Source organism: Pelodiscus sinensis, chromosome 1 (genome assembly GCF_052426305.1).
Source record: "Pelodiscus sinensis isolate ZL-2025 chromosome 1, ASM5242630v1, whole genome shotgun sequence".
Lineage (NCBI taxonomy): Eukaryota > Metazoa > Chordata > Testudines > Trionychidae > Pelodiscus > Pelodiscus sinensis.
The window spans coordinates 97,600,489-97,620,677 of record NC_143052.1 but is presented as its reverse complement, the minus strand read 5'-3'; the positions used below and the strand labels follow the sequence as shown (position 1 = coordinate 97,620,677).

Below are 20,189 nucleotides of genomic sequence, written 5' to 3'. Positions count from 1 at the left end.
TACTAGTTGTAGGTTTGACCATGGGAGCTCCTTGGTGATCTGGAGCACTTCTGGTACTTCATTGCACTTATTTTTGGTACTTTTACCTAGTAGTTCCCCATGATTCGTGAAATGTCTTGTTGTACTGGTTACATTCAGAACCTTTTGTCAATTCAGGAGCAGTTTTCCTTCTGCACCTAGGCCCCATAAAATTTCACTTTCAGAGGTAACCAGAAGAGGAGAGTACTCTTTTCATTACTTTGCAGCTGTTGCTTACATTTATATAGCAGCCTTTGTACTGAAGGTGGATCCACGGATTTGCACCCTGTGTCCAGGGGCTACTTCAGCCACAGCATCCAGCCCTGAGATGGAACACCTCAAACATTCCCTGCTGGCATTTTTATGCAACAGGATTTGAAGAAGGGAAAGAGAAGAATAACATATCTAATTTAAATCAGAGTGGGAACGCATGGAAGCAGAAAGTAGTTACTGTTGCTGGGATTTAACCAGAACATTAGAGTTAACCACCCTACTCTTGCCAAAGGCACCATGGATTCTTCAGTTATCGCAAGTGGTCAGAACCCCTGCTTCACTCCACACTGAAATAAAACCCAACTTATATCTTGCAGTGCACTGCCCCCTAGCACTATGTTGAGACAGTAACTCGGGACTGACTCGGAGGAAAGAACACGGCATACTGACTGAGTCACCAACACTTACATATGTTATCCTTGGAATTTGCACATCAAGTGTTGACCTAGCCCAGTCATGCTTAGCTTGTGGGATCCTACCACAAAGTGGTGCGGCTGCATATTAAAGTAAAAAGGCCCTTAATTGTATTCAACAATGTGTTGAATTTGAAGCACTGAGGTAATCCAGACTTCTTTATTTGGTGACATTACCCAAATATTAAGTCTAATTTTCTCACAGGAGGATCAAGATACATTTTTTTAATGGCCACAAGAGGCTTGGTGAATGCTTGTTTTTCCTTCTTTAGTTTTCTCTCTAAAAGACATTGTGGCCCAAAGTCTAGGGCATTAGCTGGGGAGACAGATCTAGGTTCTAATCCAAGCTCTGTGGCTGACCTGATGCATAACCTTCAGCAAAACACTTGGCCTCTGTGTGCTAGAGTTCCCCATATTAATAACAAGCTCCTATACAGCTCCTCTGATTGCTGTCATCATCCCAATATTACAAGTGGGGAAACAGAGGCACAGAGGCAGCAATTTGCAACTTGCCCAAAGTCTCCAGCAGGCCTGTGGCTCAGCTGGGACTAGAACCCAGGGCCCCCAAGCACTTTGAGCTCTGTACCTGAAAAGCACCCTATGCAAGCAGTGCATTATTGTTATTATTCCTTATCATTCAGTACAGGCAGAAATATACAAAAACCACTACAGCACAATCGAAAACCTACTTCATTGACAAAGAATACATTGGTGGCAAACATCATCAAAATCCTTGTGACCTAGTTGTACCCTGAGGCCAGGCCCACAGTAAAGGGGAAAGTCGACTTAAGATACACAACTCCAGCTACATTAATTATATAGCTGGAGTCAACGTATCCTAAATCATGTTTTCATGCCATCCACTCAGTGGGAGGCCGACAGGAGCAAACGCTCTCATTGGCTCCCTTATTCCTCATGAGGAGCAGGACTAAGGGGCACCCTCTCAGTTTGAATTAGACCTGCTAAATCAAATGCTAGAAGATTGACTTCCAGAGGGTCGATCTTCTCCATAGCGTAGAAGACCAAACACAGCTATCACTAGTTCAACAACTGCTAATATGCGAGACTAGGAGGTTCAGATTGAAGGAAGGTAGCACAGAGAGACGGGGCCTTAGTTTGGATGACTATCAGAACACTCACTCACAGTTAGGAGAGGACGGCCAGCAAGAGCAACTGAAAGCAACCTGTGTCCTTTTTCATTGTAAAAAGTAATTGCAGATTACTTTTCTAGGTTACATTAGATTTAGAAATAATGGGCGTGCTATTCTGGTGTCCCTGTAACCCTTGTTCCACGAGGGCTAAGGGATGTTTTGCAATAGCGCTTTATATTGAAATAAGATATGCTATTTGCATAGCTCAAATTGTGGATCTTATTTCGACCTACGGGTACAGCGTAGATGCACCCTAAGTGAGGTAGGAAAGCATTTCCATTTTAGGGATGAGAAAACTGAGGGTATATCTACACTGCACCCGGAGGTTGAAATAAGATATGCAATTTGAGCAAATTGCATATCTTATTTCGATCTAATTTTGAAATAAAGCGTTATTCTGACAACTCCCTTAACCTTTGTGGAACAAGGGTTACAGGGACGCCAGAATAGCATACCCATTATTTCAAAATATATAAAAATAACAGGCATGCTCAAAAGATGCAGAATAGCTATTTCGGGATACATCTGGAATCTTGAAATAGTGCCACTGTCTAGACATAGCCTGAGTGACCTGGTCAAAGCCACAGAGTCAAAGAGATCAAAATATTTAAGTTTGTTGGCTAACCTCTGTCATCTTCAGAATATCCTCAACCCTCTCAAATAGCATTGTGATGCTGATTGGTCAGTTATATCGTGATGCTGGTGATGTCAATTTCAGACCATACTTTTAAACAGTGAAAAAAGTGAAAGGCAGGATTCTGATTTTATTTCCATGGATTTACGCTAGTATAGGTCTGATTATTTCAGTGGAGCTGCTCCTAATTTACACCATTAAAACCGATATCAGAGTCTAGTCCCAGTTATTTAGCTTTTGATGTATGCACCAAACTACAGATTCCAAATACCCAATTCATATATTTGCCTGGCATTTCTCAGATTGAAAGATGGGTCATAAAACTATGTACAATTAGACATTAAAGTGATCTGCTTCAGAGATGTCTTTCACTCTCATGCACTTATATATGTACATTGTGTGATCTCTGCACAGTCTTTATTATATCGACGAGGAGTCCTGTGGCACCTTATAGACTAACTGAAGTGTAGGAGCATAAGCTTTCGTGGGCAAAGACCCACTTCGTCAGATGCATGCATGCATCTGACGAAGTGGGTCTTTGCCCACGAAAGCTTATGCTCCTACACTTCAGTTAGTCTATAAGGTGCCACAGGACTCCTCGTCGCTTTTGCAGATTCAGACTAACACGGCTACCCCTCTGATCTTTATTATATTTAACCATATAGCACCCCTTTGAGGTAGAGAATTGTTATCATCCTCATTTTACATATGAGGCCTGAGGAACAGAGAGACCATGGGTTTATCTACCCCAACCCCTCCAAAAACTCCTGCTGCTCTGAATCTCAGAACCTGAGTCTACAGATTCAGGCTTGTGGGACTCACACTACAGTGATAAATATAGCCATATATATATTCTTGCCGAGACTAGAGCTCAGGCTCTGAAACCCAGTGAAGGGGATGAGTCTCAGAGCCAGAGTGGAATGCCTATACAGCTATTTGTAGCTCTGTAGCACAAGCCTAATTGTGTAGACCCAGACTCTGAGACTTGCTGCTGTGGCTTTTTTTCTTTATGAAATTTAGATGTACCCCCAATGGTCATTCAGGTCATTGGTGGCAGAGCTTTAACCCAAGTCTTCTAGGTCCCAAACTAGCATCTCTACCACTAGATAATCCTTCCTCCCTCAAATGGCCATCCATATTTAATATTAATACTGTACCCCAAACAAATCTATCCTTCCAAAGGACTGGAGTTCTACAGGCTGTACAACTAAAGACAAGGTACATACAGGCAATCTTTCACACAGATGCAACTTTGTAAATGTGAAGATTTAACCTACTGTTTAAAAACTTAGGACAGCTGGTCTCTCTGGCCTTTAATACTGGCATAATGTACAACTAGAAATGCTTAAATCTTATAAACCCAGTGGAAAGTACTTTGATATTAAGTACAGTGGTTTGATACTGTGATTAATCATCCCTCCCTCAGCCCCTTTGCAGGATATTAAGACTGTCTGTATTATGCATCTGGCAACCTCCTTTTCTCAAAGCCCAGCTCTACTGTAACTGTTACATGTCTGCATCTGGGAGAAATTTACAGTTCCAAACAGGGGCTACACAAAAACCAAGTAAACAGGACTCCTGTATACATTGCATTATAACAGCTTTGCTATACAGCAAGATTAAGAGTTGGAAATACCTGTGTAGCTATGACAGGTTCCCCCCCCCTCCCAGTCAGTTTTAACAGTTTGCTTTATCATCACCCTTGGCTGATTAGAAGTCTTGTGTCAAAGGGTTTGGATAGGATTAAAAACTCACAAGCATCAAATCCTGATTTTACAGCCCAAATAGCACTGTCCTGCCTCCTTTTCTTCCACACGTTTTCTACACTAGTATAGCTCTGATGATTTCAGTGCAGAGCACACTGAAGAAGGAAAAGAAACAGTATGTGCTTCTTGTTGCGATATTTTCCTTTTTAAAATTATATATATAAAATAGGCTAGGACTTCAAGTTTAAAATTAGCTCCTACTCAGATGAGATAAAGTAATTAAAGATGAAGAAATCTATCTGAACTCTGGATTGACTTCCCCATACTGGATTCCACCAGGGAAAATGTGAGTGTGGGACACATTGTCAGCGGCTGTAGATGATCATAGCCCCAAACACTGAAACAATGAAGCTATGGCAGCTTACACCAACTGGGGATCTGCACTGCGTGGTGCTCTTACTTGCACCCCCTGTGATCCAACTTAGAATCAACCTGTTCGCACCACCACCATGTGTCTCCAGCATCATGCGGTGGCATCCGAGGGTGGGAGAGGAGAGCGTGGCTTGAAACAAGGAACTTCTGGCTGGGTTTTGAAACCGGTCGCAACCCTATTCCCATCGTTACTTTTTCTGCCCCTCTCGCTGCTCCAGCGCTGCACATGCAGCAGGCAGCTTTGCTTGGCGAGCCCTCTCCCAGCCCCACGCCACACATTATTCCCTATAAGGAACTGAATCCCGCGCTCCAACCCCGTCCCCCGGCTCGTTCGGAGCCTCTCCCCCCCTTTGCCAGGGAGATGAGGTAATGCGGGGCTCCGATTGGTCCGGGGGGGGCGCACCCCACGAGCCCGAGAGGGCGCTTTCCCAATCCCCGGCTATAACTGCAGCCGCCAGGAGAGGCAGAGCAGCAAAAGCGCGCAGCGCTTCGAACTTGGTGCGTCAGGATCCCGAGCAAAGCCACCGCAGCTGTCAGCAAGTGTCTTGAGAGGGACGTAGTGGCGCCAGGAGCAGAGGCTCCCAAGACCGCTTAAGCAAGCCGCCTGTAAAGCGAGCCCACCAGCCAGCCGCCCCCTCCCCTGCATAAGCGGAGAGCAGCTTCGGGCCAGCCGCTGCCTCAGCATCATGTCGGCGTGGCTCAGCTTCCTCCTCGTGCTCCTCTGCAGCTGGAGCCTGAACGACTTGGTGGCGGAGGCTTGTACCTGCCTCCCTATCCACCCCCAGGATGCTTTCTGCAACTCTGACATCGGTGAGTGTCCCCTGCCGTCCCTAGCCCGCGCCTGGCGCCGCTGCGCACCTCCTCCGCCGTCCAGCCACTGGGGCCAGAGATGCACCCTCGCGTTGGGGACAGGGGGAGCATAGGGAGCGCCAAGGTTTGGCGAGCTGAAAGCGTTCCCCCCGGCAGCGGTGTCAGAGCGTTGCGAGAGAAAAGTCGAAATATTCTCGCTCACGCCAGTGCGCGCAGAGGAAGGTGCCACTTTACTGAGATTCTGTTCCCTGGCCTCTAGAAAGTTCTCTGTGTGGGGCTGGGAAGGGGGAGGGAATCTTTTGCTAAAACTTGGAAAGGTAACCAGCATATGAACTTTGGAAAACCACCAGTTTAGGCTTGCTCAGATCCAGTTATCAGAAGGGCTGGAGAACTACAGCCAAATCACAGCCTCCCCTCTTTCTCCCCCACTTAAAAAAAGGTTTTAGCACTACAGTTTTAAGCAAACAAGTTTAAATTAGGGACAGGATTGAAACAGTGAAAGATGACCGGACTCCATGCAGCTTTTTGGAGTTGCCTTAGGTATCTCTGTTTTTTTAAGTGTAGTGAATTTTTTTTCTTAAGGAACAATGGAGAATGGACGTTGTTTTTAAAATTAAACTCTCTGCAGTTTTTCCAACGCTACCACCTCTCCAAGAAAAACAAGCAGGCTTTCTAAAAATTAGTAATTATAAAAGCGACTTGTCTCCTGCAGACAGACAAAAACAAAACTGAAGGTGTGGGCAGCCAAAATTGCCTTTGCTACTTGGTGCCAAGCAAATAATAATACTTAACAAAAGTCAGGATGAATTCTTCCAAGCCAGGGAACTGCCCTTGGCAATTTGGAATGATGTAATTCACACCAATTAGTGGCAAGGGAACACATGGCTCTGTATAGTAATAACTTTTGCGAAAGGTCAGGGAGGTGTATAACAAGTTTCCCAATAATTTTGCACACTGCGTTCTGATCCTTGCAGTTTTGCTTTTGTATGTATGGGTTTTTTTTAACATAAAATAACAAGTTGAAATACCGTGAAACTGAAGACAGGAAAACTACAATTTACAGGATTTAAAAAAACCCTTTGAAAGCAAAACCACATTTTCATTGGGGCCTTCCTGTTGCTCCTCGCGTGCTCCAATCTTTGGCATTTGAGGAGTACTTATAAATGAGGGGTGGGATAAATAACTGTGGTTCAAGTGAATGGGATAAAAGAGACTCACTCTAATTCCCTAGTTTGCATATGACCCAGGTCAGTATTAAATGATGAAATATAGTGCTATTTGTTGCTGTTCTATAGTCTACTGTATAATAAATGAGTGAGTGGTCTCTGTCCAGGTCCTGGTATACTGATGTGCACCTAATAACGTTCAACAGCTGTCAGCCTAAATGTCAATTTTTGCAGAGAGGTTAAGGGTTGAATAGACATGGTGACTGAAGTCCTACTCTTGCCCCTAGAGGGCCTAGATTAGAGGTTGTCTCTGACTGAGGGTTGAGAAACACACAAATAGTTTGTGAAAGCTGACATTGCTGATATTAGTACTGTGATGCCTCCCTAGTTAGTGAGGACAACAGACTGGGAAGCAGGCAACTTGGGTAACTTCTATGAAAAATAAATTAAATAGGGTCAAAATGCTTTTCTGTGCAATGCTGACTTAATTTGCTATCATGGAATCTTGTAAGTAGCATTTTAAATTAGTTGAACTTGCTAACAAAACATTTCCCTTTTTGTCTTAATAACCTTCCTCTATACAATCCTGCAGAGATGTCTAGTTATTTGTATCTAGTTTATACAGTGTGTTTGCTCCGGAAATCCAAGAAAAACATTACATGTTCAGAGTCCTAAAAAGTAAAATTTGCTTCAGTCCTGATATCCTGGAAAATGTTTGAGTTTTATAGAAGATCTTTCCAGTATGCCATACTATTGAAAGTTCACTTGAAGATGTTTATTGCCAACACTTTTCTGTATTTTGCACTAGTAGTAAATGTGGGCTGAGACAGATTCCAGGGAGATTTTGGCCTTTTTTGACAACAAGGATATTTGAGAAGCCAATGTACCTGCATCTATTGCTGGAGCTTTCAGAAATGCCCTTCATTTACTGAAATGAAGTCTATGGGACTTTAGGCATCTGCTACTCCCTTTTAATGTTTTGACTAAATAATTAAACACACCCTGTTAACTACACTTTTTGATAACTTGCATCTTGTCTAGAAACACAAAGCATTAAAAGTAGTACAAGCAGTGAAGCCCTGTGTAATGTCCCCGCCAATATAGCCCTAATTGCTTGCAAGATTTCTCTCACTGGTCGATTTCTGACCAAGTTCAATGTCAGGGTGCTGGTCTCTTTTTATTCTTGAGTGACCTGCTGTATTCATTATGGCTCATATTTGTAGCCTTGTCTGAGATACCAAGTATGGCTATAACTGGGGTTGCCCTCTTGGGGCTTGCAAGGGGGTCCATAATACAAAGGGGGAGAATGCATAAGGAAAGAGAGTTTCCCATATTACAAGGTTACTATGAATTCTCATCTTAACCAAACTTGTCATTTTTGTGACTGGACTTAAAGCTGAGCTAGGTCTGTGAAGCTCCAAAATCTCCTTAAAGCAGTGTCCCTGCCTGGCTGTCTTTTGCAGCATTGTCATGCTTTTCATGAGCCAAAAGAACAAGAGGCATATTCCAACTTCTGGCCACTGAGGAGTTAACTGTCTCCATAGAAACTGATGGCAGTGTACTAGTGCAGTGTTTAGACAGACTAAACTACATGCCAGGTTATAAAACACATTGTGGGGAAGCAAGGGACTTGGCAGAAAGTTTTTTATCGACTCTTGAAACTCCTGACAAAATACCAGCTCTAAAGGGAGGATTCAGTGCAGTAAGGACTGGGAATCAAGAGAGGGCTGGACTGTTAAAACAGCTCCTGCAAGAAAGTAAGAAATTAACTAGCTAGGTGGCAACCTGGCAAGTGTTTGTTACTTTCCAAAACATGCCAGCACCCTGTGGCTTCTGAAGAGGCAAAAAGCTTCTGCTTTGGAAATGTAATGCAAGTGCTTGTTGTTGGAATTCAGTGAGTAGGGCTTAGGAGACCATCTTTCATTTAGTCTTCTTCCCCTAATGGGTGGCAGGTACCACACTAGAGTTTCATTTTGAATTACCTTAGGCTCATGTCTGTGGCAAGATTCCAACCCTGGACTCTTCTGCAGCCTTTTAAGCAACTTTTCAGAAATAGATGCTTAAACAAATCCAGTGAGAGAGCAGCTTTTTAAACAGACAGATTCTTTCAATACCAAAGCAGAGGTTGTGGTTTCAGGAGGAAGCCTAGACTCTATGCACAGCCATACTGCTAACTGGGAAATCTTTCTGTCACCTGGGGCCTTTTCACACACCATGGACCTGACAGAGTGATAAATGGAGTCACAGTAAGTAATGGGGTGGAGAGAGCGCTTGCGTCTTGTTGCTCAAATTAGGGGAGGGGCAAGGACGAATCTTTGAGGTTGAGCTACAGCCAAACTGGTGCTTTAACTCGTGGTTTTCTTTCTTTTTAACTGAATTGTGACTTCCAGTATGAAAGCCAGGTTGGATAGAATTGGCCAAGTGGCAAACTGTATGTAACTGTTAGGGTATGATAAAGGAATTTTGCTTCCTCTGCCTTCCAAGAATTAGATTTTTTTATTATTGTTGTTTTTGTTGCTGGGCCTTTGGAGGGAACAAAGACCACAAATGCTTTGTCCCCTTTTTGTCAAAGCTGTGACCATTCCAGCTGGATGTGCCTGACATGAAAGGCACTTGTTTGTACTTTTTCTGCAGAAGCAGCAGGAACTTTTCAGATTGGTTGCTGAATGTTAAATTCCTGCCAATTTGGAAAGAATTTAAAAAGGAACTACTTTTTTGTTGTGTTTATGTTTCTATTTTTGGTTATTTAGGGCCCAATAATGCAGGAGTTGAGAGCACTTAATATTTTGCAGAATCTGGCCTGGAATATGTCGCTCCTGCAAATGTTGATGTTCCAAAAATGTGTTGGAAATAATTGTTCCCAAGAAGTGATGCAGAACATTCAATAATGCAATTCTAAAGGGTTTCCTTAGTGTCTAGTTACCACTGCACATTCTTACCACCAGATTTCCTGCAGGAAGTAACCTCACAAAGACCTCTGCGGTAGCAGAGGAGCCAGATGCTTTAGCCCAAAGTCCTAGTATTCCTTGCTTTAAGCTGACATTTCTTTATTTTAGTGTTTCCCACCTGCTCTTAAGAACCCTCCACCTGGTAGTTGTTTCTGGGAATAAATAAGACAAGAGTGTAATTATTATAACAATGTGTTGTGCTAGGAGAAAACACTTGCCTTTCACAAACATTGCAAACACTCTTATCTTTTCCATCTGAGGCATTTGGGGGCATGTAACTTTAAGATAAGCAAATTTGGCTATTTCCATCAATTAGTTTTCTGTAGCCTACAAAAAGGTAATTGCTTATTTATTATTCTTATTAAACTCCTCTAGTGTTCTTGATACTTTGCAAGGCACAAAGACACTCCTTGCCCTGAAGAGTCTCATAGGTAATGCTCCTGGATCCAATAACATGGAGCCATGCAAGAGTGCTGAATCCCACTGACGTTAACGGGATTCCACGTGGGCACAAGAGTATAGTAGCAGATCCTGATGCAGGATCAGAAGAGAGGATGCATGAAGATGCACAACAAAGGGAGTAAGTTGGTGGGGAAGTTGCTAACTAATTTCTTGTCATCATAGAAGGATCTTTAGAGCAAAATTCTTAAATCTTTATTTTTGCACCACATAAAATCTTTTGCTATTTATTTCTCCCATGAAATTTGCTTTGGAGGTTTGTGGAGATCACGTACACATAGACGATTGAAATGAAAATTTAAATTTGTGTGTGTCTGTTTGGCTGACTGTACTTTTCCCCTCCTTTTCTACCCCCATGCAGCATGCTGATGTAGATCGACCCAGTATGTTTCTTTCAGGAAAATTACCTTGTTAATCTGTACATGAGGTGTTGACATTAAATGAAACTTCAATAGTATGCTTTCCAAAAGTTCTTAAAGGCTAGTAAACCCAAGAGAAGACCTTTCCACAGGTTGGTATAAGTTAGCCAGCAGGGATATGCACATGATGCCTTCCATCCTGGAATCCAACTGATCTGAGAGGTCTGATCTCAATCCTTTAATTATGTCCAGAGAATATGTGATTGAAGTTTACAGGCAGTCCCCGACTTACGCGGATCCGACTTACGTCGGATCCGCACTTACGAACGGAGCTTTCTCGCCCCGGAAGTCGGGGCGAGAAAGCCCCGTTTGTAAGCTGCTCCGGTGCCCCTGGTCTGCTGGAGACCGTCTCCAGCAGACCAGGGGCACCGGGCGGGTTCCCGCGCTTCTGAGGCTTTGCCAGGGCAAAGCCTCAGAAGCGCGGGAACCGCTGCTGCTGCCACTTGGGTGCCGGTGCCTGTGGTCTGCTGGGGACCGTCCCCAGCAGACCACAGGCACCGGGACCCAAGCGGCAGCAGCGGGCGGGTTCCTGCGCTTCTGAGGCTTTGCCAGAGCAAAGCCTCAGAAGCGCGGGAACCCCCGCTGCTGCCGCATGAGACCCGGTGCCTGTGGTCTGCTGGGGACGGTCCCCAGCAGACCACAGGCACCCGGACTGAAGCCGCAGCCGCGGGGGGGTCCCGCGCCTCTGAGGCTTTGCCAGCGCAAAGCCTCAGAGGCGCGGGGAACCGCCGCTGCTGCCGCTTGGGTCCCGGTGCCTGTGGTCTGCTGGGGACGGTCCCCAGCAGACCACAGGCACCCTGACTGAAGCCGCAGCCGCGGGGGGTCCCGCGCCTCAGAGGCTTTGCCAGAGCAAAGCCTCAGAGGCGCGGCACCCCGCTGCCGCTGCGGCTCTGCTCCCCGTGTCCCTGGTCTGCTGGGGGGAGGGGGCGCAGCTAGTGTGCTCCCCCCCCCCCCCAGCAGACCAGGCTTTTGTTTTGGACTCTGGGGCAGAGCAGCTGGGGCGCTGCCGATTGGTCCTGCAGCCCCCGTGGGCACTACTGGACCAACCCGGCAGCACCCCAGCTGCTCTGCCCCAGGTCCTGATTCAGCCGCTGCTGGTCAGTTTCAGCAGCGGCTGAATCAGGACGTCTGGGGCAGAGCAGATGGGGTGCTGCTGGGTTGGTTCAGTAGCACCCCAGCTGCTCTGCCCCACGCGTCCCCAAGTCAGCTTCTGCTGAAACTGACCAGCGCTGACTACAGGAAGCCCCAGGCAGAGTTGCTCTGCCCCGGGCTTCCTGGAATCAGCTGCTGATCAGTTTCAGCAGCAGCTGACTTGGGGACGCCTGGGGTTCTTAAGTTGATTCTGTATGTAAGTCAGAACTGGCCAGTTCCGACTTACATACAGATTCAACTTAAGAACAAACCTACAGTCCCTATCTTGTACGTAACCCGGGGACTGCCTGTACTTTTAATGACAAGATCTGTAGACTGAAGGAGCTTCTTTCTCTAGTGAGCTCCAGAGTCCAATTCTCCTCCTCCATGCCATGTTGTAAATGGGCAGTACCTTTACTGGTATCTGTGGTGGATCAGTTTTGTACTGATGTGACAGGAGAATCAAGCCTTTATGCTGAAGTCAGTGAAGTAGAAATAGCTGCGCTCAAACTTTTAAGACCTACTGTAGGTCACCTAAAAGTCTGCATGCTACCTTATCGCTAACCTGTTCAGCTACAATGGATTCTTATTTTGATACTAGAGTTTAAACCGACCCACAAAGTGGCTGATTGTGCTTGTGTGCCAACAGTGATTCATGTACCACAGTGTGAGAATCACTGAAGTAGAACAAATGTCACTGTAGTACATATGCCACAATATTTAAAAAAAAATCCTAAAGATGTTTTCTCTTCATGTGCATTCTCAGCAGAGTTGATCAAAAGCAGAAGAATAAATCTGGACCTGCTTCAGGTCTCCTTATTCTCTAGTCATTAAATTCTCTCTTTTTAGTATAGTTTAAGTGAGCCACACTGGTCAGTTTTTAGATTTGCACTTTAAAAGTGAAGGGTTTATTAGTAATAGTGAGAGAAATAAAGTCTTACTTTAGCTTGGCTTTTTCTGACATTGGGGCATTCTTTTAAAAAAAGTGTACTGTGGTTGTAGGAAGTAGCTCTGCTGAGTCACAAAGATGTATTGCTCTAGGCAGTTACTAAAGAGCATACATTTCAATGAGGAATTCAAAGGCACTTCCAAAACCTTCAATGGAGCCAGTCCACTTTTCCATCTATTAATTAAAGTGCTTACAGTACCCATTCAAGATTGGTGAAACAATTAATAAACAAAACCAACCAATCTGTAGACAGAGCATTTTATCCAGTAGTTTGCACTTTAAACATTTTTTTTAATCTTTTTTTGCATGTGCAGACTCATTGGCTTTTGCCAGTTCTGATTTAGAAAGGTATTCTGCTCTGAAAATGAGTGGCTACCAGTAAAATATCTAGGTTAAAAAAATGAGTTGTGTCTTAAACACCAGGGACTGAATTTATTGCTGTGGTGAAGCTGAACTCAGCAGAAGCTGGAGAAAGAAAGTAGCTTTATTGCTTCCTTATGCTGTGGCTCCCAGAGGAACAGTTTAGGAATATCTAAGGTGATGCTTGACCATACCCGCCTACCATTCCACATATGCCCACTGCATTAGAGCTTCCTCAAGCAGTGTAGGGCTGACAACACCTACAATCCTGCCAAAGTCTCTTCTTATAACAAGGGGAACCCACCAGGGGATAGATCCAGCTGTTTTATGACCGCTTTATTTTGGTATAAAGTGGCCACTGGGAAGTGATTAATTTTCCCCCATATTAGCAGTTTAGCACACCTAAGAGGTATTTCTGAAATCGAAAAAGCCACATAATTTTGAGATGCAGATTAATAGCCACAAATAGTGGGGCTATAGTTCAACATGTAGAATAATATGACTAGCTTCAAATTTGGAAGAGGGGAAGTTGACAATAGCTGTGGCCACATACAGATCCACACACATTCACTTTAAGTAAGTGCTGTTAAACATCTGACTTAAGGAGCATGTGAAAAGCCTAACACCTGCTGACTCAGCTGGTGGTTATCTGGGCCAGATTCTGTTCATAGCCCAGAATTGACTTAAGTGGAGTTTCACCTTTTTGTGACAGGTGTAAATTTGGCCCAGAAGGTGAGGTTGACATGTTTGCCCTATGGAAGAAAGATGAAAGTAATGAAAAAAAGGGTTGGTCCATTTAATGGCTGCTATAAGCAAGTGCAGTTCCATTCACATTGGTGGTGTTGTGTCAGCTTATATCAGAGATGGATTTGGCTTATGTTTTGAGGTTTCTAAGAAGAATGTCACAAACACTGGAGAGTGTTTAAAATTGTTATTAAAAAGTCATTAACTTTCCCTGTAATGTGAAGTGGCTCCCTTGAGCTCCTGGAGTGAAGATTTAGTGCACTAGTTGACAGTGTCTAATAACATAAAAATGCAAGTAGTTTTACACAACCACAGTGATTTTATTTATTCAATATTTCTACCAGCCAGAAGAGATTCCTGGACGCTCTTAGACATGAGAGAGAAGTCTCTTGAGTTCTGTGCTGGTAAAATAAATGTTGACCATGAATAATCCAAATTCTTGTGGTGTTTTGTTTACACAAGACCTTTCCAAAGGGCAGCTTCAACCCCCGGAAAAACTGTGCAGACAATTAAAAGACAAATCAAATAGAACAGAGAAGCTTATGCAAAAGTTACCAACTAAATCCAGAAAAGATCTGCTTTAATACACACTGCATATTGGATGTGATTTTGACCTTCCAAAGTCTTATCTGCATGACAGAGTTCTGTAATGTCCCTCAAGCAACTTGAATGCACTTTGCATCCGTTGACACACAAGTTTCAGTTAAAAGTGATAGGGAAGATGTAATCAATTGAAAACTCTGATAAGTTGACGGGGCAAAGCCTCTGTTGCCTATGTTCCAGTATTGATGCAACGTGATCATCTTTGGCATTGTCTGGAGCTATGTCTGCACTACAGAGTTTTTTTCGGAAAACCAGCCATGCTGCAATCGTGTTCTTTTGAAAAAAACCCGAAAGAACAGAGTGGTTTTTCCGACATTGGTAAACATCTTTCTACAAGGAAGAAGCCTTTTTGCAAAAAGTGTGTGTACATGGGGAAGAAGGGAGTTCTTTCGAAAGAAGAGGAAAAAGCACAGGAGCCCTGGTGGCCACTCTGTCCATAGTAATCACAGCTTACATGTGAGAGAGTGTCCACACTGAATGGACGCTACCTGTCGAAAAAGCAGATGGCTTTTTCAGTGCACTTTGGCAGTGTGGACGCTGCCTTTCGGAAGAAGTTTTTTTGGAAGATCTCTTAGAAGAAGCCTGCAGGCTAGACGTAACCTGGGGGAATACAACAGGGGCAAGATTATATTCTTGAAACACAGTCCACAGCTGGATTGCTTGTTTAGGAATTGCAATGTGGGAGGGATCATTTCAGAGGGGACGACAGCTGCGAGTGGATTTCTGGGGTGGGATACTGTGGCAGGGAGGGTTTCTGGGGAGGGATACATTGCTGAAGAAGGCTTGTTGAGACTACGTAGACAGGTTCACCAGCTTTGACAGAAGACAGTCATCCCACCAGAATTTGGACTCCACTAGACAGTCCAAGCGTGGATACAATGTCAAACCTTTCACTGATGCAGGGTGGGTAATATAGACAAACTTGAGGATGTGGACTGACCAGTGTAAAACAATTCACTGCAGTGCTACAGTGTAAGTTCTTTAGTACAGACAAGGACTAAGCGGTAAGGTGGCAGGCATATTTTGATCCCTTTGCTCCTGCTATACCCATTGGGGCATCAGAGGGGGCTGTATCTCTATCTGGTTCCTATATACCTGTCTCATATCTCTTCATAATTGGCAGTCTCAGGTGAGGACTTGGACTAGCAGGGCTCTATGTAGGCTAACCCTTGCACAACATCTTCTTCCATTCTCATATTTGGGTTCTAGTCTTGCTCGCTTTCCATCTCTTTGAGCATTAAGTTTAGTTGAATAATCCTTCAAGAAATGCTGAAGGTGGGAAAGAAACATACCACTTGAAAGTGGTGCAGACTGAATGGTAGGTGCACTGGACTGAAAGAACTAACATGTTGCTGAAAAGTATTCAAGGGAGGAAAACATTGCAGCCAGAAAATACTGGAGCAAGTGCAATAAGTAGAAATCTCCTTGCTCATCAGGCTCCTGAATGTGGATCTTTGTCCAACTTGTTACTTCTAGATGTTACTTGTTTTTCTTTAATAACAAGCTCATTGTAAGCATTTTCTGAAGGGGTTTCTCATTACTGCTTGAATTTGTATTAGTCCTCAAGAACATAAGAATGGCTATACTGGGTCAGACCAGTGATCCATCTAGCTTAGTAGCTTGTCTTTCAGCAGTGGCCAATGCCAGGTACTTTAGAGAAAAGGAATCTAACAGAGCAATGATTGAGTCCACTGCCAGGTTCTGGCAGTCAAAGATTTAGAAACACTGACAATATGGGGTTGCATTTCTGACCATCTTGGTTAATAGCCATTAATGGACTTAGCCTCCATGAACTTACCTAATTATTTTTTAACCCTGTAGTGAAGGCCAAAAGTATAACATCTCCTTCAATGAGTTCCACAGGTGCGTTGTGTAAAGAAGTACTTCCTTTGGCTTGTCTTCAACCTGCTATCTATTAATTTCATTGGGTGATCCCTGGTTCTTGTGTTATGCGGAGGAGGAAATAACACTTCCCTAGTTACTTTCTCCACAAGTCATTAATGTATAGACCTCTATAGTATTTGCCCCCCGGTCTCTTTTCCAGCCTGTAAAATCTTTTTAAACTCTGCTCATACAAAAGCTGTTCCAGATCTTTAATTGTTTTTTGTTGCCCCTTTCTGTATCTTTTCCAATTGGAATATATCTTTTTTGAGATGGGGTGACCAAGTCTGCACATGGTATTGAAGGTACGAGCGTACCCTGGATTTATATTGTGGAGTTATGATATTTACTGCCTCTTCTTTTTCTTAATGGACCCTAACATTCTGTTAGCTTTTTTATCACTGCTGCACATTGAGCAGATGTTTTTAGAGAACTGTCCACAGTGACTTAAAGAGCTCTTTCTTGAGTGGTAACAGTTAATTTAGACCCCATCATTTCATATGTATAGTTCAAATAATGATTTTTTGATGTGCATTACTTTGCATCGATTAACAATGAACTTCATTTGCCATTTTGTTGCCCAGGCACCCAGTTCTGTGAAATCCTTTTGTAACTCTTCACAGTCTGCTTTGGATTTAACTGTCTTGAATGAGGGTATGTCTACACTTGCACCCTCTTTCGAGAGAGTGATGCAAATGAAGACATTCAGAATTGCAAATGAAGCCGGGATTTAAATATCCTGCACTTCATTTGCGTAATTGCATTATGGCTCTATTTCAAAATAGCGCTATTTCGAAATAACAGACGCTGTTAAGACGCGGTTATTTTGAGATAGATTCATAGAGCTGTAAGAGACCTTAGAAGGCCATCAAGTCCAGCCCCCTGCCCAAGGCAGGACCAATACCAATTAAAACTCTTCTCTATAAATAACTGGTAAACCTCATTATATGAGGAATAAGGGTTATTTTGAGAGAAGGGTTTTCTCTCGAAATAACCGCATCGTAACAGCATCTGTTATTTCGAAATAACGCCATGATGCGATTATGCAAATGAAGTGCGGGGTATTTAAATCCCATCTTCATTTGCAATTTTGAATGTCTTCATTTGCATCCCTCTCTCGAAAGAAGGTGCAAGTATTGACATACTCTGAGATAGTAAGGAGTTTGAAACCAGAATTTTTTTGGTGGGCGAGAGGGGGGGGAAGGAGTATGGTACCCTGGTTCTCCTTTCAGTTTTTCCATTTTTTTTATTCCTTCTTCACCAGCATTGAAAGGCCCAATTTTTCTAATACCTTACACACTCACCAGTAACCTTTGTGCAGGTATGAATGTCCACAATAAGATGCAACTACACAAAAGTACACAACATCCCGTTCACTGGCTAGGCCAAAAATACTATGGTATCATATAGGACAGAGGGGTATCTCCCTTCCCAAGTGCCTCAGAGCCGTGCTGGCTCAGAGTGCAGGACCTCAACTTTGACTTCTGCACATTGCCGTATGGTTAGACTGTTGGGACAGCAACATCTGGTTTTTTTTACAAATTCATCTCCTGCCATTGGATGATGTTGTAATGTTGCCTTCTGGGGAGAGGCTGTTGGCATTATCTATGTTCATTTTGCATAAAGAGCACTAGAACAGCTGTTCTGAAATCACATACAATCCCCCATGCACAATGAATGACATGAGCTTTGGAAACTAACGAGAATCCCATCCTGTTGATATAGGTTTAATCTTTGGGCTTGTTCAACTTGCTGGATCTAATGTAAGTAACTAAGACAGTTTTTCCCCTCTACTTAGCAGATTTCAGTGATAGCCTTTAAATAGTTAAAACAGCAGGAAGACTCAGACAGGCCTGTAGCACAACAGAAAAACCATGGAATGGGGAGAAAAAAACTTCCAACTGACTTTGAAAGAGAGAACGTGACGGGTTTTGAAAGACAGCAGGTAGAGGGCTACAGAGCCAGTGGGTTAAACCAACCATTCCCTGTGACATTTCTTCTTAGCTCTACTCCCCCCCTCCCCGGAAATGAATTCCAGGCAGGTGGCGTGGCTTAGCTCTTTATTCCCTTTCCAAGCCCCCATCCCAATTTCCTACTTCCTGCCTCCTCTTCTGACACTACTATAAATACCCTCTCTGGCTGCCAGAGGCCTGAAGATATGCACATTGCAGATTAAAGGGGACTAAATCAACAGGATAAAACAGCCTCTGGGCCAGGTCTTGTGAACCGTGAAGTCACTGGGTTCTCTGCTTTAAATTTCCATGCAGAAGGTGACAGAATAGAGAGAGTTCTGCGAGACTGACGTGGCCTCTCCATTCATTGTACTTGCCTTTGGACCTGTTCCTGGGTAAACAGTCCTCTTGAATAAATGAATAATAACAAAGAGCATGTTTTGTGGGCCTGGCTAAAAGCTGGTTAAACCACATGAGGGCGGGGGAAGGCAAGGGGCTCAGGGAGAAAGGACAGACAAGGGCTGCACTGCCTGGAAAGGTACAAGAGCTATGCTAATGATAATCTTTAATGGGGGTAGTGAAGAAAAGCAGCCCAAGGACAGAGGAAGTAGGTAGGTGGTCCCATTGGGATGCAGTATGGGCAAAGGATCGCCAGAGCTGTGCTTGTAATAATGACCTTGTCAAGAACAGAGGGAGCCCTGATCAGTGAGATGGGAAGAGAGCTGCAGCTAGTGTAAAGTCTGCTGTGATAAGTAGGCATTCTGCCTGGGTCTGCAACTGGGGTCTGGACTCTTGCATTTGTAAGCAGGTGGTGAATCCACAGAGTAGGGAGGAAAATACACAGAACACTGATAACTACTAAAGACAGCATGTTAAATTTAAAATCCCAAAGGGCAAAATCTCAAACCAAGAGTAGTGCAGAAAGTCAGAGGTAGCAGTACCAGAGTTTTGGTCTTACACAAGACAGCTGAATTTAAGGAAAGGACACTTTTTGATGCTTTGTATTTGGTAAAGTACAGTACCAGGTGGTGGGTTGTTTGGTGGGTTTTTTGTGTTTTTGTTTGAGGAGATGGGGGATTAAGATATTTCACTGGTGGATTAAGATAAAAATATGTTATTTGGTCTCTTTCCCTCTTTTATTTCTAAGTTTCCAATCAAGTGGGTGGTTAAGACAACTTAATAACTTACTAACAACAAGGATTTTTCTTTAAGTTCTGTAGCAGTTTGCAGAGGTGAGACTTTGATGTTACACTTATGAGCAGACCTGTGTGTTGCTAGAGAACAAGGATCTGGAATGCCTGTTTTATCATCTGTAAAATGGAAATAGCATTTCCTTCCCTTACAAGGCAAATTCATTAATGCTTGTAAAGCATATTGACATCTTCAACTAGATGGCACCCATGAAGTGGTCATGTGGGAAAAGTAGTATCTGGTCATATAACTACAGATATACTAATCTATATGAACAAAGGGCAAAATTTAGGTAATATGGGCAACTTTAATGCAGGCATTTCCTAACTTCTGCGTGCTTGACTTCGCATCTTGATAGTATTCTTTTAGTGTAGTTTTTTTAATGGAATATTATAAACTGGGATAGAAGCTAGACTATTTAAGAGATCAACAAATGAGACCCTACATCAGTATAATACCACTTACAACTTCAGCTTAACACAGAGATACAAACATAAGTAACACTAGATAGACAGATGGCTCACCGACTCAAGTATCCTCTCTGACAGTGGCCAGCACCATTATCTCCACAGAATGCAGAGGTGGAATAATTTGCCCTACCCCCCTTAAAATTCTCATCCTAATCACAGAGATTGGGTTTAAGAATTGGAGCATGAGGTTCTAGGTCCTTTCCAATGTTTTTCCTCCAACTGTTTTATCTCTGGGTATTCTATTCTTGTTATCTATACGTGTCCAATTGACCGTCTACACATACACAGATTCTAAATTATTGCCATCCTAAGTTTTACAGAGCACTGAGGTGTGCTCTTTCTTTTATACTGTAAGACTCTTGGGACAGGGACAGTGTATTTATTATAGTTAGGTGCTGAGCATTCTGCTGGTGCTTACCAAATAATTACAGACCAGAGCTATAAACCCCATGATTATGAATTCATAGAACAAGTTGAAT

The 20,189-nt window shown here is 43.4% G+C and overlaps 2 protein-coding genes across 5 annotated transcripts in view; one reads left to right on the top strand and one right to left on the bottom strand.

Annotated features, from left to right (window-relative positions):
• Positions 1-20,189, bottom strand: part of SYN3 (synapsin III) — a 382,630-nt gene that overhangs the window by 137,287 nt on the left and 225,154 nt on the right. The gene's annotated exons all lie outside the window — the stretch shown is intronic.
• Positions 5,042-20,189, top strand: part of TIMP3 (TIMP metallopeptidase inhibitor 3) — a 59,669-nt gene continuing 44,521 nt past the window's right edge. The window contains exon 1 of the mRNA XM_006137972.5: positions 5,042-5,437. Within this exon, the coding sequence (XP_006138034.1) occupies positions 5,314-5,437 (124 nt within the window). The 5' untranslated portion in view covers positions 5,042-5,313. The remainder of the gene's footprint in view (positions 5,438-20,189) is intronic.